The sequence below is a fragment of the Camelina sativa genome, chromosome 5 (assembly GCF_030686135.1).
Source record: "Camelina sativa cultivar CO46 ecotype springtype chromosome 5, ASM3068613v1".
Classification (NCBI taxonomy): Eukaryota; Viridiplantae; Streptophyta; class Magnoliopsida; order Brassicales; family Brassicaceae; genus Camelina; species Camelina sativa.
The window spans coordinates 38,946,138-38,971,064 of record NC_141884.1 but is presented as its reverse complement, the minus strand read 5'-3'; the positions used below and the strand labels follow the sequence as shown (position 1 = coordinate 38,971,064).

The following is a 24,927-nucleotide window of genomic DNA, read 5'->3' as shown; positions in this document are numbered from 1 at the left end:
TTCTCAGCTCGTCGCCAACCAGTTCAGTGGCGAGTACGATACCAAAAGCGAACCCATGGCTGCCTACCTTGACGTTGTTAGGATTTTGTCCAAACGCTTCGATGAGTTCGAGCTCATCAAAATCCCCAGGGGAGACAACGCATCGGCCGATGCTATGGCAGCACTCGCCTCAACATCGGACCCCGATCTTCGACGGATCATCCCGGTAGAGAGCATTGACACGCCGAGCATAGGTGAAACACACGCCGAGACATGCCTCGCCCTAACCAGCCCAACGAAATCCGGACAACTTATCGAACGATGAGATCATGCCGAGGATGCGAACCTCCCTCAGAAACTGACGCAACAGATTGGCGAGTTGAAATCCGTTCATATCTCGCCGATGGCGACGTACCAGCAGACAAATGGGCCAGACGAAGATTAAAGGCCAAGGCCGCCCGCTACACCTTGATGAAAGACCATTTGCTTCGATGGACAGCGTCCGGAACCCTGTTGCTTTGTATACACGGTGACGACACCGAGCATGTCATGATGGAGACTCATGAAAGAGCTGGAGGAAATCATTCGGGTGGCCGAGCCTTAGCACTACGAATCAAGAAGCATGGTCATTATTGGCCAATGATGATATCCGATTGCGAAACGTTCGTCGCCAAGTGTGAAAAATGACAGCGACACGCCCCCATTATTCATCAGCCGACCGAACTCCTGCGAGCCGGAATAGCTCCTTACCCTTTCATGCGCTGGGCGATGGACATCATTGGCCCACTACCGACCTCTAGACAGAAGCGATATATACTCGTCCTCACCGACTATTTCACCAAATGGGTCGAAGCCGAGTCCTACGCAAACATCAAAGCCAGGGACGTCCAACTCTTCGTCTGGAAATATATAATTTGTCGCCATGGTCTTCCATACGAAATAATCACTGACAACGGATCGCAGTTCATTTCCCTGCAATTCGAAAACTTTTGTGCGAGATGGTTAAATCAAATTGGTAGCATGCATGTATCCACAAGGAAACGGCCAAACCGAAGCTACCAACAAAACCATACTCGATGGCCTGAAGAAAAGGCTAGACGCAAAGAAGGGTGCCTGGGCCGACAAGCTCGACGGAGTACTTTGGTCCTAGCGAACAACCCCAAGGACATCCACTAACCAACAAGAAGCAAGAAAGTAAATCAAGCGACTTAAGATTATTCTACATGCATGCAACCTACACCCTTAACTTAAGCAACTCATGCAACAAGTTTATACATGCATGCTACCAATTTGATTTAACCATTTAAATCCTCAAGTCCAATTATGCATGCAATTCCATTTAATCTCTTAAACTCTCAAGTTCAATTAGCATGCAAGTAACCTCACTCAATATTATGCAATAAAATGCAAAATACTTTACTCGTTTAGTCATGCATGAAACCGATTTTAAGTAAGAAAATATTACTTACAAAATCCTCTAGGTTCGATCATGCATGCAACCCTTAAACCAATTTTTAAGTAATCCGATTATACTTAAAATGCACCCAAGTTCCCTTTCACCAATTTTTGAGTGAGTCCCAATTATTTAGCATGCAACTAACTCCTTTTCACATGATGATTCTGATATGAATCCTACCATGTTTGCGTGCAACAAATTTTAACCGCAACTACATGTACTACTCTACATGCACTACCTCAGACTCACCTCTTGCGCAATCGTCGATGATACTCGGACTTCACAGCACCACTCGATCAGACAACCCGCTCCTACTCCGCGTCAACTGCTTCTCGCTACGTCGATCGCAACCCGTTCTTTTCTCGATGATCCTCTCGACCGCAAATGCGTCTCGCACTCGATCTTTCTTCGACCGCAACAGAAACTCCGCTTTTTGGGACAAGCGTTTCTACTTCGGTCTCCCTCTCAATCTCTCTTGATCCTTCTCCCGATCCTACCCAACCACTCTCTCTCTTTTCGCCTCTTTCTTTCTCTCGGAAAAGCTTAAGTGTTTTGAGAGAGTTTTGGACTAAACTCCCAAACGAAGTCGATCACCCCATATTTATAAGCACAATTTTGAACCTTCTCCCCTTAGTGCGTTTTGACAAATGGCGTCCTCATCCCTTGCATGTTGGCCATGTAGCTCATCCTCCAATCATCGATCGCCATTAAGCCACAAATCCTCTTTTTATTAGTGCATGTGATCATCTCCATTAGTGCATGTGGGTTAAGTGAGCTTAATCCTTAGCTCTTAACCAATTGAATTCCGCCACTCCGCTAATCTTCCTTGATTAGGCTAAACCACCACTATCTCTTCTTAATCACTTTGAATTTTTTAATTCCCCCACTAATTCTTCTTTGATTATTTTAATCCTCCACCTTCCTTAATTTTTATTGGTCAATATTTCTAAGGAAAAATAATTTCCCAAAGAAATATTGAGTCCTTGGTCCGGCACCATCGACATCTCCTTCGGCAATTCTTGAATTTCTCGGTACCGCTTGACCATAATTCTCGGTCACTGTCGACGACTCTCGACCATCGTGGATAGTTCTCTCGATCGTTCGGACATTCTGCTCGGCAATACTCGGCAATCTCCCGGGCAATTCGGATAGTATGCCCCGGCGATACGTCTCGGGGAACTTTGACTACACGTCTCGGGTGTCTCGACAATTTCTCGGGTCCTTGGCAAATGCTTCGAGTCCTCGACATTTTTCCCGAGTACTCGGTAACTTCCTCGAGTCTCGACAATTCTCTTGGGCCTTCTCGACTGATTCCCTCGACGAGTTTTCTCGACCTTCTCGACGAATTTCTTCGACCAATTTTCTCGACATTCTCGACGAGTTTTAAGGTCTTGGCCGTACTCCCGATCACTCCGTCTTGGCTCGGCCATACTCTGACTTAGAGATTTTTCCTCGGACTTCCTTAGGTCGTTCTTCTTAGTTTTCCTTCCTCCTCTTTCTTAGGTCTTTTCCGGGCCATTTCCTCGATCTTTTATTTTGAGATTTCTACTCTTGGTGAGGGTCATTACATTCTCCCCCCCTTATAAGAATTCGTCCCCGAATTCTCACGCCTTCTCCTTCTTTTTGGGAAATGTCAACACTCCTTGACATAGATGCCATTGCTTTGTGATTAATACCACTGTTGCCTTAACCACCCGGACTCCTTTTGTTGATGCTTCTTGGTAAGTTTCTTCATTTCCAGTATACACTTGACTCCTTTTAATTCATTTGTCCTCCAAATAGTACGGCTTCTGCCCCGTTGCACCATGGTTTGTTTGATACTTAACTCCTTAATTCAATGCTTCTCTTTCTTCAGCTTGTTCCTGACTCTTTTCTTTTCTCCTCCAGTTTATAGTTTGATCCTCCCCAATGTCTTGATAACTTCATCGTACAACCTCGTATTTCCCTTTATTAATCGCTATGCTTTGATCCTCCGACTTCTTCGGCTTTCCTAGCACCACTTTTCTTTCCATTTTCTCTGATTCCTTTAACTTCACACTCCTTAGGATTTTAACTTCTCCAATGCCCTTAGCTTCGCGCTCCTTTGAATTTTAACTCCTCCAATTTCTTTAACTCCATAAAACTTCTTCCCCAAATTACTTTGGAACTCCACTTCAAACTTCTTCCTTGACTCCCATACTCTGAAATTTGGGTTGATAACCTTGCCCATATCTTGCCCCTTAGCATAAAATGCTGCTTCTTTTGCCGCCTATTATTTTCTTGCACCCTCTTTGTCTATTCATAGACTATTCCTCCTTTCACGCCTTATCTTCTTGCATCCTCTTTGTCCTACTCCTTGGACCATGCACTAGTTCCTTGCACTTTCTTGGTCATATTTATTTTGACCTTTAATTTTCCATTGACAATTGATTTGCACTATTCTTTCACTCTTTCGATTTCTTTCAAATTCGCCTCAACCTTTCTCATCATTCTTCTTCTCCATCTCTTAAGTCATTATTCCAAACTGGTTGCTCTGCCTCAGCTGAATTTTCTCTTGGACTCCTTGGACGTCTTCTCTTTTGTCTGATCGTGCATAGTGGTGTCTTACGTGAATCCTCATCGATTGCGTGCAAGTTAATCATGCAAACAATTTATGCAATGCATTAACTATGCAAACCTATAAAACTCAAACAACAATCAAAGCAAATAAAGCAAGCAAGGATTAGCAGAGAGTTTTATATATCACAAGCACCCACCACACGGCTAGAGAACATAAGTACTTTTACAAACCGATTGAAAGCTACTAGAGTTCTACACCAACCTAGCCGATAATACTAAGGGTTTGGATCCTAGACAACAACAACAAAGGTTAAGTCTAGTAACAACAAAAAGAATCCTATCCAACCCTTACACATAAACCCCAAAAAGGACTTCCCTTGCATCCCACGTCCTACTAGTTTCTGAGCCTAGTACACGCTTCGCACGTGCACACCCACTCCCTAGGTGGCTCATCAGGTGGCGGTTCGGCGGGAGACTCGGTTGAGATAGAGGCGGCAGACATCGAGACTCCAGCTTGATTCGTCGGGCTCACTTCAACTTTTTCGATTCGACCTAACGGGTTCTCTCCCGTCTCTTCCCTTCGACTGATTGGGCTCATTCTCTCTCGCACCATCCGGTATGGACATTCATGAACATAGTGTCCTCTTCCACCACACACGGTACATACCATATATTCCAGGTCCGGAAAGTGTTGAGGTCTTGTCCTCCAGCAATGATTGTTCGGATGTCCCGGTTCTCCACACGCTTTTCGCATCTCCTCCAATATCTCATGCGATCCGGGTTTGGGCAGCGATAGGCAAAGTGCCCTCGCTCTCCGCACCATTCACAGTCCTTATTCGTCGGGTCACACATGCGTCCCAACGCCGGCCTCCAACAGTTTCTCGTCCAATGCCCGATGCCTTCGCATAACTCGCAATAGGGCGTGTTCCTCATGTGAACTTGGTTTGGGTAGACCACCCTCTTCCTAGCAGTGGCTCGCACTCTCAGCCTGCCTCTCGGTTGAAACGTTACGGAGTGCATCTCCAATTCCCCTCTCGCCTGCTTCTCTTGGTAGTACTCTCTTGTCCTCTTCAAACTTGAACTACTTTCTCCCATCTCCATCCTTAGTTGTTCTCGGTTCTGGTTTCTTAACTCATAGCTCTTAGCAAGCATCTCCAAGTCTCGGTCCATTGGTTCCTCTTCTTGCTCCTCCTATTGTCCCGGTAACACCATCTGCAATGGTACGGCTCTAATGGGACTATTGCGCCTTAGCACAATTTGATTCAGCTCCGCCTGGTTTGGCACGAATTGGTCTGGCATTAGGAGATCTGGCTCTCCTCGATCTCTCATTACTTGGCTCGACTCTCCTTGTTCTCTCACGGCCTGACTCAAACTTTCTCTTAGTTCCGCATTCCCCCTTGACTCCGTACTGACCTCAGCTTCTCGGTCTTGGTTTCTCGTTGGTTCCACTATAAAAGTCGGAATTCCTTCGTCATCACTCGACACAAGGTCGATCACCTCCACTTCCCTGGTCGGCCTCTCGGTCTTAGAGTCTCCATCAATCGGATTCTCTTCTCCATTGGCATCCGATACAATGACTTCTCCGTCACCCTCGTTTACTCGCTCCGGTGAGCGCATCTCGTCTAACATGAATAAGATTCTTGAAACCGTCTCGGGTCTCTCCTCCGCGGGTCGCTCTTCACTAGTGTCTCCGGCTTCGGACACAATTCTCGCACCACTAGCATTTCCTCCTTCCTCCGGCTCGTACACGTCCGTCAGGAAGTTTAAAATTTTCTCGACTGTCTCCGGGTACTCAATTAAGTGCTCCTCGGGACTAACATCGTCGGACTGGTCTTCCACAAGATCCAACAGCAGCTTCTGTAGCCTATCGGCTAGCTCCACCTCCGCCTCTCCATGATCTCCAACAGGTAGAGTGTCAAACTTGCCTTGCGCGTCCATTCGAACTTGGATACGGCTCGGCTCTCCAATCTCTAACACAATGGTCTGGTCATCTCGATCAGTTTCCACTTCCTCCGTTTCATCTAAACATTCGGACGGATCGGTCTCGATCGACCAGTTGGTGTCGTCAACGTCGAACACCCCGTCCTCATCCCAGTCATTCGAATCACTCGGCTCTTGACTGTTTTCTGATTCCGTCGACAAATACCCATTGTGATGCCCACAATCCTCATGTCTCGGCCCCTCATCCCCTGAACCATTCCTGCAACCTGAATCACCTGAATACATCTAAAACCCACAAGAAACAAGGTTAGATGCTTAGTTCATTCTAAGGTTCAACTTAGACTAGACAAGCAAACGGCCGGATAAAATTTCTATGCTCTTGCGACACGTTACTCGATAAAACTTTGAAATGCACAAGTGCTCGCGGGTTCGAAAACACCGCTCTGATACCACCGTTGTAACGCCCCCGAACCGTCCTATGACCACGAAGGTCGTCGGACAGCCACGGGACGCCACTTGCAGAATTGCGCCGAGGTGATCCGGTCGAGGGACGGAAGCTGCAGACTTCCCGACCGGTCCTCTCTAGCACAATCCTACCCGCAGCCGAGGTTACTTAGGCTTTACAACCCTCGCGGCCTGGTGCATTGTGTTAGCCCGGTCAAGGCCGAGTATCATTTGCAACTTGCCATGTTTTCCTGAAAACCGTATATATATATATATATATCACTTTAATAAATTAATTCATCTCAAATAAATCATTAAAGCAATATATATAAAGATAGTCGGAAAATGTATATATAACCATTTATGAAAACATAGGGTTTTACAAGGAACACAATAAAACCCTATCCGGCACCCTAACGTTCGCTCCGGCTCTAGACTCACTTAGGCTTTCCTGCAAAACCACAACAACTGAGACATGAGTAATCTAAGATTACTCAGTGAGTCTGGGTACCCCAATATCCTAAACAGGATTCTATCTTCCCCAACCCGACTACCCCGGCAAGCAAAGATAACAAGCAAGTAATCAGAGCAACACAGCCGAAAGCAATAGCGGAAGCAAATAAACCACAATCAGACAAGAGAGGTTAGATCAACGTGACTCGACTCGACGCTCTAACTCTCTACGCGCAACATAGACGACTAAAGTTCACTTTAGACTCTTCACCTCTACACGACTCGCAAGGACAACTAGGATAAACAAGGAACTCTTGAACTATCCTAAACTCCTTGACCGAACAACCAAATAAGACATCTAGAATACAACAAGGATCGCTTGAAATACCCTAGACTCTTTAACAACACACAACACGCATCATGCAAAGACGACTAGACATAAACAAGGGACACTTGATTACTCTAGACTCTTTACACCTAGGGCCCTTCGATAATCTGTTCCGTTCCAACACTTCCCATGCCGAGACCAAAAAGTTCTCCGGCATGAACCCACCAATAGCTACATCGTCATGCCTAACCGCTGGTAGCTAGCCAGCCGTAACATTGTCCCCGCGTGAGTGGTCGTCGGGAACTCACGCGTGACAAACGGTTATGGAACCAGAATTATCGACACACTACTCTAGCTAAGACTCAAGAAACACATTCAAGAGGCTAAGCTACAACCAAACACACCACCATAAATTCGTGCGTTGATACATCAAGCTCGTTAGCATGAAATCACGCAAGAAAATCAACATAGAATAATCAACAAGAAGCAAGAAAGTAAATCAAGCGACTTAAGATTATTCTACATGCATGCAACCTACACCCTTAACTTAAGCAACTCATGCAACAAGTTTATACATGCATGCTACCAATTTGATTTAACCATTTAAATCCTCAAGTCCAATTATGCATGCAATTCCATTTAATCTCTTAAACTCTCAAGTTCAATTAGCATGCAAGTAACCTCACTCAATATTATGCAATAAAATGCAAAATACTTTACTCGTTTAGTCATGCATGAAACCGATTTTAAGTAAGAAAATATTACTTACAAAATCCTCTAGGTTCGATCATGCATGCAACCCTTAAACCAATTTTTAAGTAATCCGATTATACTTAAAATGCACCCAAGTTCCCTTTCACCAATTTTTGAGTGAGTCCCAATTATTTAGCATGCAACTAACTCCTTTTCACATGATGATTCTAATATGAATCCTACCATGTTTGCATGCAACAAATTTTAACCGCAACTACATGTACTACTCTACATGCACTACCTCAGACTCACCTATTGCGCCATCGTCGATGATACTCGGACTTCACAGCACCACTCAATCAGACAACCCGCTCCTACTCCGCGTCAACTGCTTCTCGCTACGTCGATCGCAACCCGTTCTTTTCTCGATGATCCTCTCGACCGCAAATGCGTCTCGCACTCGATCTTTCTTCGACCACAACAGCAACTCCGCTTTTTGGGACAAGCGTTTCTCCTTCGGTCTCCCTCTCAATCTCTCTTGATCCTTCTCCCGATCCTACCCAACCACTCTCTCTCTTTTCGCCTCTTTCTTTCTCTCGGAAAAGCTTAAGTGTTTTGAGAGAGTTTTGGACTAAACTCCCAAATGAAGTCGATCACCCCATATTTATAAGCAAAATTTGGAACCTTAGCGAGTACGACATCGAGTATCGAACTCGTCCGGCTGCAAAGTCCCAAGTGCTCGCCGACTTTTTGATTGAGCTATCGTTTGGAGAAGCCGAGCCAACACCCACTGATCCGTCAGATGACCGATGGACCCTACATGTGGACGGAGCATCCTCTCATCTTGGGTCAGGAATAGGGATTCGACTAACTTCGCCAACCAGAGAAATTTTGGAACAATCCTTCCGTCTCCGATTCCAAGCAACCAACAACGTCGCCGAGTATGAAGCGCTCATCGCCGGGCTGAAGCTCGCCAACGGAATGCAAATCAAGCGGATACGAGCTTTTTGCGATTCTCAGCTCGTCGCCAACCAGTTCAGTGGCGAGTACGATACCAAAAGCGAACCCATGGCTGCCTACCTTGACGTTGTTAGGATTTTGTCCAAACGCTTCGATGAGTTCGAGCTCATCAAAATCCCCAGGGGAGACAACGCATCGGCCGATGCTATGGCAGCACTCGCCTCAACATCGGACCCCGATCTTCGACGGATCATCCCGGTAGAGAGCATTGACACGCCGAGCATAGGTGAAACACACGCCGAGACATGCCTCGCCCTAACCAGCCCAACGAAATCCGGACAACTTATCGAACGATGAGATCATGCCGAGGATGCGAACCTCCCTCAGAAACTGACGCAACAGATTGGCGAGTTGAAATCCGTTCATATCTCGCCGATGGCGACGTACCAGCAGACAAATGGGCCAGACGAAGATTAAAGGCCAAGGCCGCCCGCTACACCTTGATGAAAGACCATTTGCTTCGATGGACAGCGTCCGGAACCCTGTTGCTTTGTATACACGGTGACGACACCGAGCATGTCATGATGGAGACTCATGAAAGAGCTGGAGGAAATCATTCGGGTGGCCGAGCCTTAGCACTACGAATCAAGAAGCATGGTCATTATTGGCCAATGATGATATCCGATTGCGAAACGTTCGTCGCCAAGTGTGAAAAATGACAGCGACACGCCCCCATTATTCATCAGCCGACCGAACTCCTGCGAGCCGGAATAGCTCCTTACCCTTTCATGCGCTGGGCGATGGACATCATTGGCCCACTACCGACCTCTAGACAGAAGCGATATATACTCGTCCTCACCGACTATTTCACCAAATGGGTCGAAGCCGAGTCCTACGCAAACATCAAAGCCAGGGACGTCCAACTCTTCGTCTGGAAATATATAATTTGTCGCCATGGTCTTCCATACGAAATAATCACTGACAACGGATCGCAGTTCATTTCCCTGCAATTCGAAAACTTTTGTGCGAGATGGCGAATCAAATTAATAAAATCGACGCCGAGGTATCCACAAGGAAACGGCCAAACCGAAGCTACCAACAAAACCATACTCGATGGCCTGAAGAAAAGGCTAGACGCAAAGAAGGGTGCCTGGGCCGACAAGCTCGACGGAGTACTTTGGTCCTAGCGAACAACCCCAAGGACATCCACTAACCAAACCCCATTCCCATTAGCCTACGGGATGGAAGCAATGGCACCAGCTGAGGTCGGCAGTTCGAGCCTCAGGCGAACGATGCTTGTCCAGAACACTGCGCTCAATAGTCAGATGCTGATAGATAGACTCGACGAGTTGGAAGAAGAACGAGACAAGGCACTCCTATGAATCCAGAACTCTCAGCTCGCTGCAGCCAAGTACTACAACAAGAAAGTCCACAATCGGCATTTCGACGAAGGCGATCTCGTCCTCCGTAAGGTCTTTGGAAAATACTGCCGAGCCAGACGCCGGAAAAAAGGGGGCCAACTGGGAAGGTCCATATCTAGTGTCCAAGGTCGTTCATCCCGGCGTGTACGAACTCCTAACAATGGGCGGCGAACTCTTCTCAAGCGCTACTATTATTAAAGAAAAATGGGCGGCTAATCTAACTCGGCTATATCCAGCTCGTTCTTTCTATAGTTGAATAAGCATGTAATGTGAACTACGAGCGGCTTGATCCCTCCTGATCGGGGGGTACGTAGGCAGTCCCGTTTTTCGGGACACAGCTGCCAATAATAAAAATTTTCTTCCTCATAAGAATGAGCCGCTGTTACAAGTTATTTTAGTTATTATCCTGGCCCGGTAATGACTCGACGTCCTGACGTATTATTTTAAGCCGAGTCGCAACTCGCACAAAGGGGTAAGCCGACTATTTGTCGCACCTAGTTAAAGCCGAGTCGCAACTCGCACAAACGGATAAGCCGACCATAACAAGTCGCACCTAGTTAAAGCCGAGTCGCAACTCGCACAAACAGATAAGCCGACCATAACAAGTCGCACCTAGTTAAAGCCGAGTCTTAACTTGCCAAAAAAAAAGAGGGACATGCCGACCATAACAAGTCGCATCCCTCTAGCAAAAAATCAGCAGAGTAGTCATTTGTTTAAAGATTAGGATAGAAATCCGACTTTATCTAAAACAAAAGTGACAACAATACAAGGGTCGAGCCCAGTACAAAAAAAACAACGACCAAAGGATCATTGAAAGCTGTTTCCAACGAACAAATGCCGAGCAATCTAGTCACTCAAAGCCTAAGTCGGCGTTGGATGGCTCGTCAAATTCCAGCCCGGCGATCATCGTCTGCCAATGACAGCACGACTCCTTCAAATCCTTCAGCACGTTCATTGGAGCGCTCGCGCCTTCCGCAACCATCTCCTCGAGATACGCGCAGATCCCTTCAGCACGGTTCCTCTCGCAGAAGTAATGCTTCGAGCTTTCCAACTGCATAATGTAGCGTCGTAGCACGTCCACATGAGCTTTACAAGCCTCAATATCCGCATGACCCTCTAACGGCCTTCGACCGATGATATCCAGGTCGCCCAGTTCGAGGTCGGGTATTGCTATTTCTCCGAATGATGCTTCGCGACGAGCGCACTCTTCCACCAATTCGTCCCATCGCTGCCTTGGGACAAAGAGCCCTTCGTCAATCAAAACCTCAAGGCACTCTACCAGACCGTCGACGCGGCAGAAGGAGAAGTAACGTTCAAATGAACGACGAATTGCAATAATATAGGCCCTCAGTCGCCGAACACGTGCGTGATAGAAGTCGAGCTCCGTACGAATCAACGTATCAGGTCCCATGGCAAGTCGTCCAAAGCTTTTCGCGATCACACCAACCTTGAAATCACCGGCGTCGGAACAACTCTTCCTACAAAAACAACAAAACTCACCAAGAGAACAAAAATAGAACGCGCAGGGCTATTTATAAGAGCGAAAAGGCACAAGTTCCAACGGACGCAAGTTTCAAAAAAAAAAAAAGAGAGGATAAGCCTTTTGACCAATAAATGACGTTTCAAAAATAAATGCATTAAATGAGATTCAAGAATAAATGCCCAGGGAAAAGAAGTAAAAAGTTTGCATGGGAGCCGACCCCAAAACGCGGCACGCAAAGAGTACAAGGGAGCCGACCCCAACACGGCAGAAAATAGGATAATATAAGGGAGCCGACCCCTCAACACGGCAACTAAGATGATAGAGCGATTACGACGCCACGTCAGCAGTTGGAGATTCATGACCAGGGGTCAAAGGGCGGGGGAGTCCGTCAGTAGGATGATCAACAGTCTGCTCTTCGGTACCATCTATGGGACGGTCGTCGCCCTGACCCTGTTCGTTCTGTTCTTCAGCTCCGTTCCCTTCAAGCTCCCCGCTCTCAGACCCACCTTCTTCCCTTTTGCCGTCATCACCCTCGGCATCACCACTGATGGGAGAAGCGACCCAGGCCGGAACCGGAGGAAGAGGCTCGGCAAAAACCCTAGTCACGTCGAAATCAGCTTCGGTAATTTCCGGAAGATCAAGATCTTCAACCTCACTCTTCAGCTGGTTCATGACGGCGACGAACTTGTCCTTCAAGCCCTCCTCAAGTACAGCAATTTGACCCTCGTCGATAAGTGTCTCGAGCATTTGGACATTCCCGACGGATTGGTTGTACTCGAGAAATTTCCCCATCGACGCCTTGACCGCCTCGGCATACCCCTTATGTGTGCCAAGAAACTTTTGCACGCGCACAGCCATTTCATGAAAAGCCTTAATTCTTTCATGATACCCGAAATCCTCCTGCCGATCTCTGAGCCTCTTCGTCTCCGAGTTTAGGGTAAGCTGCATCCTATTAAAGGCGGCATCCGAGGCCTCAAGCTTTGCCTTAAGATCGTCCCGCTCCGCGACCCACTTGCGCCGTTGGCTCTCAAATTTCGACGCCTCATCACTGAGCTTCTGATTGGATCGCACAGCTTCCCCTAGCTTGGCCTCGAGGCGTTCAATCCTCTCCGAAAAGGTTGACGCTCCAGATCGATCGGCCTCCAGGTCACGAATGCGACGCTCGTAGCGCGAGGTTAGGTGAGTGGTTCGGGCAATAAGCTGTTTAAAAAAAAAGAGGGGGATAAGGACGAAGGGAAAAGAGAAACGGGCTCAAAAACGAGTCGGCTGAAAGAACAAACCTCAAAGGAAGCTTGCGCCACGTCCGCAACTGCGTTCGCCTCCCTCGTCTTTTCAACAGGAAGTAAGCGACCAGACCCGCAGGGAATCTTCCGAAAAAGTTCGGAGCAAGTAGGGGATTCGTCTGGGAGGGGCGAGTCTCGGAAGTGTGAGAGAAACTCCAGCCGAAGTTCGACGTTTTCTGTTTCTTCGACGGATCAGGTCGCCCCTGGCCAGCATCGTCTTTCCTCTTTTGAAGACCTCTTGCACCCTCGGTGTCACGGCCGGACGAATCGCCCGCCCTCTTCTTCGGAATGGCCTCAGCGGATTCAGGGCGGCGAGTTGAAGGAAGGGGCTGGGAATGCTGTCTCGGCGGAGGATCAGGTGACTGACGTGACCGAGAAGGGACCCTCTTAGCCGAACCAGCGTCAGAGGACGAAATAGCGCGACGAGCATCTGGTTGAGGAGTCGGACGAGGAATAGAAGACGGGTCGGGTGCCCGACAGTAACGGGCGGATGCGTTGGGAACACTCAAATTCAGCTTTCCCATTGTCTCGGCTAAAAAAATAAAAAAAAAATATATATATATATATATAATAAGAAATGAGTAAATATATATGTATATGTATATATGCCTCGGTGTCTAAACAAAACCTAAAACATATATATGTATACATACGGATTTAAAGCATACCTCTTTGTCTTCGGCTAGAGGCTGACTTTCTTGAACGACCTCTCTTACCTTCAGTACCCGGCAAAACGTAAGGATAGAAGAGCTTAATTGCGTCTATCTCGGCTTGAAACGAAGAGGGGAATGGAAGCAGACACCTTGGAACAACAACTACAAAGAAAAAGAAAAGAAAGGCGTTAAGAAAAACCAAGGGACACCGCAAACAAAGATAACTAGGCAAGAATGGTCGGCTACCGGGTGAAGGGTTCCACCCAGAAAACCAAGGGATGGAAGGATCCTCCAAAACCCCCGCCGCAACTTCTAGAAAGAAGTACCAGCCTTTCCAATTATATGTTTTGCCTTTGGCACCCTCGACGAGCGTCGTCTTCTTTCCCGAAGCCAGATAATAAAGCCCAGGAGTTTTATTCCGATTCGACGGGTTCAGACATGTCAGCTCTTCCAAATGATCACAAGTGAGCGTGACTCCCGCAGCCTTGGCCATGATCGAAAGACCGATGGCATTTCGAAAGGTCGCCGGGGCAAATTGCGAAATGGCCGCCTTTCGACGAGCAAAATATGTCATCAAAAAGGACGGAAGGGGGAAAGTAAGTCCACCCTCGGTAAAGTATTTTTCCGAGAGGCAAATAAAGCCGGAAGGAGCATCCCAGGGACGCTGAAATGAAGCCGGAATCAAAATCTTTGGCTTGGTGTTTAACTTCCCGATACAAACTGCGTCAATTGCCGCGTCAATTTTCAGCGACGACGGAGGCATATGGTTGAAAAGGTTTGCAGTCGGCAAAGGGACGTCGTCCAAATTAGGAAAAGACGGGTCATCGACTAATGGCTCGTCTATCAAGGATGGAATCCTACAAGGAAGCCCCGACGAACTAGGAACTGCCAACCCAGGAATGAGACGACGCCTCATCTCTTCGAATCGAGCCACATCCGAATCCGTCGAGGACAAATGAGAAGAACTCAGAGAACGAGTACGCCGACGAGCAGACCTTACGGAGCCGCCAGATTCAGAAGTCGTAGCTCGTGGAAGGTGACTCTTGGCAGAAGGGTTAGACGACGAGGATCGAGGGTAATTCATGACGAAAGCGCAACACACAAGAGCAAAATAACGACGAGATAAGGAGAAGAGAGAATACTTGAGCGATGAAAGCACCAACGAACTCGAGAATATGAGAATGAGAGAAGCGAGAGGAAGGTATTTATAGGAAGAAAGGAGAGTCGGGAACATAATCATTACAGCACGTGCCCAATGACGATACAACTTCCGAACTTCACGCGCGTCAAAGCGCCGCATACTCTAATTCGACCCTAGACGTCGAGAACCGCTCCTTCACGCGCGACCTTTCGTTTGTCCAATGGAAGAAGCGACCCTTCGTCTTCTCACGCGCGGTCCTTCGCCTAAAGACTACGAACCAGAGGCGAAGGGGGGGACTACTGTTAGGGGTAGATCCCACCCCAACAAAAGGCCTGGCCCAGCAAAAGGCCCAAAATAGGCCTCTTAAGGAAAGAGGGGTATTCCGGTCTTTTTGCTGGACGAACCGACACGATTCCATATAAATAGGAGCGTACGGTCTTCGGAAAGGAGGATCGAAAAAAAGGCAGGAGAATTGGTACAGCAAGTACAAGAGCCCAGCTCGTCCAAGCAGAAGTCAACGGTTTTAGTCAATAGCTCGAAGAATCGACGAGATAACAGCTCGTCTATTATCCTCATCTGCTTTTGTAACTTGTTTAAGTCGTGTTGTAACCCGTCTTTTGTGTCTCGGCACCAATAAAATATAAGAGAATTTCGACCCTCCTTTGACCGAACTAAACATACTAATTGTGACCGATCTGGACATCAACACTTAGCCGAGTTTAATAGAAGTCAATCAGTAATTGTATTGAAAATTTGATGTTTTTAATGCAAAGAACTTACGAAATATATATGTTCCAACAATTTCTACAAAAAAAAAAAAAAAAAAAAACAAAACCAAAAAAGAAAGAACAAGAAAAAATTGAAGCACTTATAGAAGTTATCCACAACTCTCTCCATAATTCTAGCACAGAGTAAAACCAAAACCACTATTTAATACATAATTGATTGATCACTAAATCCTCCGACAGAAAAGTTCAACTTCATGGTGCCAGAGACAAAACTCACAAGCAGAAGAAATCTTGATGTCGTTACTGTCCTCATTGTATGGATGCCAACCACAGTTCCTTGCTAAGAACATCATGGTTTTACCATCGCACTTGCACTTCTCTCGAACGTAGACTGTTTTTGAGTTGTTCCATCACCGGGTTGGCACGATCCCATTCGCTGTCTCTAATCTTTTCAATCTTGTATCGAAGTTCCACCAGCTCATCTATCGTAGTTGACAACAACGGCTTTGTAACAGAAGACAAGATCTTGAAACCCTTTTGTTTTGTTTGGCCTCCAAGACAGATTAGAATCAGCCCATAGACATATTTAGCCTCTTTGTGTCCTTTTTCTGCAGCTTTAGCTAAATATTTGAGTCCTTTGTGCTCACGGTTCTGTAGAAAGTAGTAGATGAATCCTTTGCGATACAAAGCTTCGGGGTTTCCATTCTTGCGACATCTTTTGAAAAAATTGGAGAACGTTTCATGGTCGCGATGCCATGGGAACAGAGGGGTTTCTTGGAGCGAAAGTCTGCGGAGAACATATCCATCATCGCAAATACGTGGAAAATGTTTCGAAACTAATCTGAGATTACGAACCTCTGACAAGGAAGAAGCTGCGATACATGAAGAAATCTCGACAAGAAGATCTTCCGGTAAAGAATCGAGGCAAATTCTTGTTTTCCTATATTTCCTTATAGACGAAGAAGACGAGAACAGAGAGGATGATACCATGTTGAGATTCGAAAAGTACTGTTTCCAATTTGGCCAATTCCTTCTATTATTGTCATATATATAGAGAGGGCTTGATTCGTTTTCCTTTTTTGATTAGGAGAGACAAATTTTTCCTTCTCCATATTAGAAAAGGAAAAAAAAAATAGATAGATAGATGATGACTAAAGAAAACATGAATAAGAATTTCACACTAGAAGATCCAATATTTCTTTGTTGTGCCAAAGAAATATTGAAAAAGGAACCAACAATTGAAGATACAAACACGAACCATTTGTTAAGGATACGACATCCTCAATCATCTCTGTCAAGGATACGCCATCGTCAATCACCATTACTGCAATATATTCTTTCTTTCTATCATTACTTTCTATACTTACTTAACCTAGAGTCTCCCTCTCGAGTTCTGTATATATATGTTCATGTACTCACTCTTGTAAGATATACAATACAGACAACCTTTTCACCATTGTCTATGACAATCCACTTGCTATTGTACCCTTGCACAGAAGGCAGCGTTACATGTTTGACTCCTTTCTGCTTTTGCTTGGCCTGTGAAGAGAAATACAAGAGAACCATTTGATCACTCTTTTAATGTTCACAAAATAACAATTTACTCAAAACGAGTTCAAAAAACAGCTATACTCTTTATCTATCAGAGTTCAATTTTCACATATCGAATCTCAAAATTGGCTATACCCAAATCAACACTCTCCACGATAGATATACCTCTTGTAAGAGATGTATCTCTCTATATCTGATTTCTGTTCAGGCTTATAAGCTAACCATCTTTCATGTGGACATAAATCATCAAATGTTCCTAGATCTGCATATTAATAAGATTGAGATTAAATTACTAAACACATTTGCATAACAAAACATTTTAAAAAAGCGTTAAGCAAAATTTCAAACCTTGAAGCAAAAATTTTGGTTCTTCTTCATAGCACTTGAGTTTCCAAAGAACAAGACAATTATCATACAATATAATTGGTTTAGTTCTACTTGCATCACATATACGCGTCTCTGTAAATAGAATTTGTCACGTTAAAGACAACAAACATAGAAGACAACAATATATAAAACATATTGAGTCTAAGGATTTAGACTTACGTTGAGATGTCATGCCTTTTGCTTCCATCATCTCATCATGAGCTACTTTAGCATCAGCTCTTATTTGAGCCATAATTAAGTTATGTTCCTCAACGGACAATGGAGCTTCATTTTTCTCCATAATGGCTTTGGCAACATCATCTTGCACCTTCTGTTTGAGCTTCTTCTCCTAGAAAGACAAAACGAGCTTTAGCACAACAAAGAGATTGATATCTTATATAATATCAGAAGGTTTTTCTCAACTTTTGCTAAGAAGATGACACTTGGCCTATTATTTATCTGACACCTGTACATTTTAGTTGTTTAGACCTAATTAACTAAATTCATTTATACTTTGGACCTAATTCACTAAAAGCCCATAAAACAAAAAAAAAACTCTTATCATTTCCTTCTCCCTTTTTTCAGTTAGGCCCCTTTCAATTAATCTAAACCCACCATTTATCAGTTTGTGGTTTCATCATAGGAACAATCTGCTTATAGGTTATTTTGAAATTATAAAAATATGCTTCAATCTTATGTATGATTCACGGGCAAGAACATATTCTAAATTATGTTAAAAAATTATTTATGGGTTTCAATCTTATAAATGATTCATAAGCAAGAAAGGAATCTAAATTATGTTAGATTGTAGATGTTTACGTGTTCTCAAAGTTCTCTTATAAATTCATAAATTTTTGACTCAAATTTTAATTTCTAGGTTTCCATTACTGGGTTTAGTTTCTGGCCTTTAATCTTATATAATCTAATGGTGGGATGTTTTATGTATGTAATTTGATAATTGCTTACTCATTTATTTCCCATTAGATATTACCAATTCGTTTTCCATAATATTAGAATTCAATTCGTTTTCCATAAAATTAAATTTCAGTCCCTAATTACTCTCATTTTAAGAGAATTTTTTCAGTCATGATTATTTAATTTCAGTCATTAGGTTCCTATGAAGAATTATATTATTTTTATATATCTTTCCATATTTCAATAGGTATTCTTGAATAATTTTAAATATTTTTTTGCAGGTTATCATGTTTGTTGTTTGCATTAAAACTACATCATAAAAATATAATGTGAGAATGTTTGATAAATTTACTTATTCATTAGAGTGTTTATGTATGTATTTCCTAATTTCCATGGAATGGTCCGACAATTTTGGATGACCTATGCCAATTTGTTTTTAAAAACCCATTTTCACTATCGTAAATAAAATTATAAGAACAGTAATATAAAAAATTATTTTCATAAGATAGTTTCTAAGTCCATAAATCGAAATATGTTCGTTTTGCTTGCTCACATTTTTTTGTCTTTTCAATTTTTTTCATATTCATTTAAATATTTATACAAAAATAAAAATTATATTGCCTAATAACTTATTATTGTTTTAAAACTCTTCAAATATAGAAACTTTTTTTATTAGAGTTTCAAATTTTTTTTCCTAAATTAAATTTTACTTTAAAATTCATCAGCAACAAGTTTAATTAACATCAATCTAATGTTCATTCAACAACAATTCAAAAGACAAAATAGTTTTTACATAAACCTAACAAAACTTCATCCGTAAATTGGATATATCTACATGAAAAATATATGTTTCTCTTATATAAAATTTGAACTTATAAAAAAAATATAATAATAACTGAACTTATAATTTTGTTTTTTTCTATACAAAAGACAAAAAAAACTTTTGGTCTAAAATATGCTCCAAAAAATGTGATGTCCTAATGCTTGGCTTCATTTGCTTACCCTATGGGTTGGGCCTCAGTCCGGACCTTGAACCATATTTTATATTTACTCTAGGGTTGTCGTGTTTGTTGGTTATGGTAATACTACTACATAATGAAAAAATGAACTATCATGATTTAATATGTTCAACATCACGACAAGAAATATGCGTATTTTTAGCACACGAAAAATGCTATCATTTCGTTTTGATAGCGATTTTGTAAACGCTGTCTTTGCTGGTGCCATCTTAGAGGGGACACATACAATAGAGTTTTTTTTCCTTTGCTATTATTTGTCTCGCTATAATAGTGCATTATTATCGCTATATTAAGATTATTGGTAGCATTTTAAATTTGCTATATTATAATTAATAGTGTGTAAAGTAGACTAAAACTTTTTCTTATTAGACGATGCATATGAGTCTCTCCATTATAAATTTAGTTTATGATGTTACTATCATATGCTTAAAAAATCATGTTGTTAAGATTGTGATGTTTTTTTATATCATAGCTTGATATGAGTTGCATTTTTCTATACTAATTAATTTGACTTCTATAGTTTTGAGTAATATATGCTAATTGTATATTGGTATCATATATATTTAGGAATCTTAGTATCAAATAGCTTTAGAATTAACCATCTTAAAAAGGAAAGATCAACAAAAATTCTCATAACATTTTTCACTTTCACATATAATATTTTACTTCCTAAGAAACTTTTTTATTATGACATTTGATATTATAATATTCTGCGGTTTTTCTTCTAAGTAGCTACGACAAAACAAATATTTGTTTTATTCAATTGCATTTATGATAAAGCTAAATAGACATATATAAAAATTCATTTCGGTGATGGAACAAAACTATTGCATTTTTATACTCAACCAAAACTTAGAGTAATTTTTTTAACTTTATTTACTTGGATTCATTTACATTATTAAAATTTCGTAAAAGCAATTTTAATTTTTATTAGAATGTATAAAGAATAAATTATATTGAGGGATGTGATTGCATTTTTTACCTCACCAAAAATTAGCTGGTAAAATATATTTATTAAGTTCATTGTTGTTTACCTAAATTTCATATTTAGATTGTATTCATGTAAGTTATATTCCAAAATTTCATGTTTTTGTAGATGTCAGTGGTAATATAATTTGTGCAAACGCAAGAGAGAAAATAAAAAGATGGAGAATGCTTAATATATCTTGAAAGTCTAAAGGGAGAAAAAACCATAAACACACTACTATATAATCAAAAATTTCTCCACATATTGAAATACTCTATTACTATATATAAAAGGAAAATTCAAGTAACACCAAACAAAAGAACCCAAAAAAAAATTGAAATGATCAGTATATTTTAAAAACCATTAAAAGAACAATTGCTGAGTAAACAAATAAAAGAACTATAATATCCAAATTACTAAAATTCAAAAATAATGTAAACTAAATCCGTGCGTAGCACGGGATGACTTCTAGTATATATATATATATATCTATATAAAGTCATCATCTTACAGATTTTAGAAATTACCTTTCCCTTTGCTTCTGCAAACTTTTCTTGAGCTTCTTTTTTCTGTTTTTCACACTCTTCAATTTCGCTTTTTATGTAATCTCTCATTACCCTGAGAAAATTACACACATGAGGTATCTCAAAACAAAGCATAAATTACAAGAAAAAATGATATTGGCGTACATATAAAGATTCACATACTTTGTGCTAAGTGATTCATCACATAAGAAATTTAGAAGCTTGAGCCTTCTCGATGCATCCATCTTCTCGTATTCAGTAACACCCGCTACAAAAGTTTCAGGAGGGAACTCATCACTCAAAACTTCTGACTGCGATAGGATCTCTCCGATAGCAGTGAACCAACTGCTGTCGGTTGCACTTAGAGTCAAGGACCTGTAATATAAAATGCAAATGCATCACAAACATGAGCAAGAAAACAAACATGTGTATACATTTATATAGACTCATACATCTCTCTATGATGTGATATTAAATCCAACAACTGGATCATCATCTGGATAATAGGGCAGTATTGGTTTCTCCTTGTGTTACGCCCACATACAAACAGCTCACGAACAACAGTTTCAGCTTGTCCTTCCTTCAAAGAAAGAGCCTATCACGAAAAAGTTATAAATGAATCAGATTAAGAGTAAAATCATTACAGACCATAGGTTGTGAATAAGCTAAAGAGAGCATTTTATCATACGTTTACAAAGGCTGAGCAAAACTCGAAAAACTGGAATACATTTCCAGCTTCTTCAGTGGGTATATCAATGCCTGATACTCAAGTCAAGCTTGTACCCTGAGGAACTACTGGAGCCTCAAACTGAATCTCCTCTTTAAGTTGGTCACTGGATTTGGCTCTCCTCCTCTTGCCCACCACTTTCTTCTCCTCCTTGAGAACATCTGTTTCATAAACGTTAAATCATTAATTAGCCTCTTCTTTATATTAAAAAACTTACAAAACACAATTCTAAAATTATAAACTCACCTAATATTTCCACTTTTGTCCCTGGAACAGTTTCACTATTGCTACTACTACCTTCAATGGAAGCAGCAATCTACATAATTAAACCATGTTAATCAAGTAAGTATAATTAAAGACAAAAGCTAACGATCATTAAAAACATGATTTGTATTTTAGTTACCAGTTTTGGCTTCCTCTGATAAGAAAACTTATCAGGCCCTTCAACTTCAAGAAGCTCAACGACTGAAGCCAACCCACAAGCTCTAGCTTTATGTACCAAAATCCCAGTGGGGTTTAGCCCTCGGCTTGTCCTGTAAAATCCACACAAACCATTTTATTTCATTGATAAAGCTCTAATATATTAATTTCAAAGACATGTATAAATACATGCACACGCTGCAGATGCATATGCCTCTACATTGAGGACATACCCAGTCGTCCAACTTTGCTACTTCTTCTGCATGCTCACCATACCTATGGTTCAAATCATGAATAACACACATTATAAGAAACCATTATTGTCTCTGGAAAAAAAATCAATGAAATAATAAAAAAACGAACCTGTTTGATAAGCATTTGTAACAAAACTTATTGGGGCATAGCTTGTTATTCATCTTCCTGACCTTGCACGGTGCGACGAAGTCCATAGTCTTCTGTCGACACTACAAACAAACAAATGAACCAACATTTTAAATCAAGACAGAAAAAAAAAATTAGTATCTAACCAAACAAAACTAAGTCTCACCTGGTGACAGGATTTGCCATTTTTGGAATCATAAACTCTTCTTCCAACGACTCTTACGCCAGGATTGCGATTACGTTTGTTCTCCATAACAACAGTAAACTACGGTGAAAAAGAATCGAATTTTGGGGAATAATAGAACTAAACCGATGAATAATGGGTTAATTAGAGAGTAAATAAATCAATGGAGAATGAAACTAGAGAAGATGTTAATGCAAAAGTATTGAGTGAGTGTGGAATATATAAGGTCGTTCCTTTTTCAATATATATAACTAGAAGTCATCCCATGCTACGCACGTGTTTAGCTTACATTGCTGTTCAATTTTAGTAATTTGAAGATTATTAATTTTTATTTGTTTATTCTTATTTTTGTGATTTTAAAAATGTACTGATCATATTAATTTTTTCCGGTGTATTTGTTTGATGTTACTTGAGTTTTCATTTTATATATAGTATTAGAGTATTTCAACACATGAAAATTTTTTGATTACGTAGTAAAATGTTTATGGTTTTTTCCCTTTAGATTTTCCATACATATTAGAGTATGTGCATTGGTGTGAAACCCATTGAGTTTCTCATCATATAATATTATTTTTTAATGTAAATTTTGGAACCTCTTTCTAATATGAGAATTTGTTAGAAATATCTTTTTTTTTAGAGACCCCTTTTCAAAAATACCCCATTATTTGAACATTTTCATTTTTGCCCTCTTTTACACAAATTACAATATGTTAAAAACAATTTTGATAATTTTTTAATGTCAAAGTTTTCTATTTTACATTTAGGATATAGTTTTGATGGGGTAGGGTTTAGTATTTGGAGTTTAGAATTTAGAATTTAGTCATTTTATACATAGAAAATGAGTACTTTTGAAAATGAACAACATGAAAGAGTATTATTGAAAAGTGACATAAAAAAATGAGTATTTTTGGAAATGCGCTATTTGATACTAAGATTCCTAAAAAAAATATGATACCAAAATACAATTAGCATATAATACTCACTATAGAAGTCAAATTAATCTGATGTAGTATAGAAATTTGTAACTCATATCGTACCGTGAGATAAAAAGATATTACAAGTTTAACAACATGATTTTTTAAAGCATATGATGGTAACATACAATTTTTATTTTTTTTATAATAGTTTAAAATACATTTTTTTCTTAAAGATGAAGACTAATAAGAAACTAAATTTACAATAGAAAGACTCATATGTATCGTCCAATAAGAAGAAGTTTTAGCCTACTTTACCACATGAATGCCCAAAAAAAAAAAAAAATAGAGCTAAAATATAAGAAATGAACAAAACCTAACATGTTCAACTTATTAAATCATGATAGTTTATTTTCTTTATGATGTAGTAATATTAACACAACCCACGAAAACGACAACCTGAAGTAAAAATGAAACTTGGTTCAAGGCCCGACCCATAGGCCAAGCAAGTGAAGCCAAGGATTAAGGCATCAATTTTTCTGGGTCATATTATAGACCAAAAGTTTTAGGTCTTTTATATAGGGAAAAAACTATAAGTTCATTATTAGATTTTTTTTATAAGTCCAAAGAAAATTAGAAGTTCAAGTTTTATATAAGAAAACAGTATATTATTCATGTAGATATATCCAACTTATGGATGAAATTTTATTAGGTTTATGTAAAAACCTATTTCATCTTTTGAATTGTTGGTGAATGAGTATTAGATTCATGTTATACTGAGAACTTAAGTAAAATTCAATTTAGGAAAACAAATATGAAACTCTAATAAAAAATTTTCCATATGAGTTATTAGGCAATATGATATTTATTTTCGTATAAATGTTTAAATGAACATGAAAACATTGAAAATACAAAGAAAAATGTGAGCAAGCAAAATGAACTACAATATGGAAATAATTTTTATATTACTTTTTTATAATTTTATTTATAATACTAAAAATGGTTTCTTAAAAAAACATTGTCGTATGACATCCAAAATTGTCGGACCGGCCCATGGAGAGTAAGAAAGACATTCATAAACACTGTAATGAATAAATAAATTTATCAACATTTTCACATAATTTTTTTCTTCGTAGAATTAATGCGAACAACAAACATGATAACATGCAAAAAAAATTAAAAATTATTCAAGAATACCTATTAAAATTTGGAAAGATATGTAAAAATAATATAATTTTTCATTGGAACCTAACGACTGAAATTAAATATTAATAACTGAAAATTTGTGTTAAAAGGAGAGTAATTAGGGATATTGAATTCTAATTTTATGGAAAACGGAATGAATTCTACTTTTATGGAAAAAGAATTGGTAAGATCTAATGAGGAATAAATGAGTAAGCAATTATCAAATTACTTACGGAAAACATCCCAGCATTAAATTATATAAGACTAAATGCC

The 24,927-nt window shown here is 40.7% G+C and overlaps 2 protein-coding genes and 2 pseudogenes across 2 annotated transcripts; 2 read left to right on the top strand and 2 right to left on the bottom strand.

Annotated features, from left to right (window-relative positions):
* Positions 1–300: 300 nt before the first annotated feature.
* On the top strand, positions 301–666 carry LOC147944936 (uncharacterized). The gene has a single exon (XM_087512769.1). The coding sequence runs from the start codon at positions 301–303 to the stop codon at positions 664–666; it is 366 nt and encodes a 121-aa protein (XP_087368895.1).
* An 8,479-nt stretch (positions 667–9,145) lies between these two features.
* Positions 9,146–9,511, top strand: LOC147944935 (uncharacterized). Its single transcript, XM_087512768.1, has one exon. The coding sequence runs from the start codon at positions 9,146–9,148 to the stop codon at positions 9,509–9,511; it is 366 nt and encodes a 121-aa protein (XP_087368894.1).
* Positions 9,512–15,532: 6,021 nt separating this feature from the next.
* Positions 15,533–16,622, bottom strand: LOC147944934 (putative F-box protein At1g67623 pseudogene; annotated as a pseudogene).
* A 384-nt stretch (positions 16,623–17,006) lies between these two features.
* On the bottom strand, positions 17,007–22,624 carry LOC147944933 (uncharacterized; annotated as a pseudogene).
* Between the last annotated feature and the right edge of the window lie 2,303 nt (positions 22,625–24,927).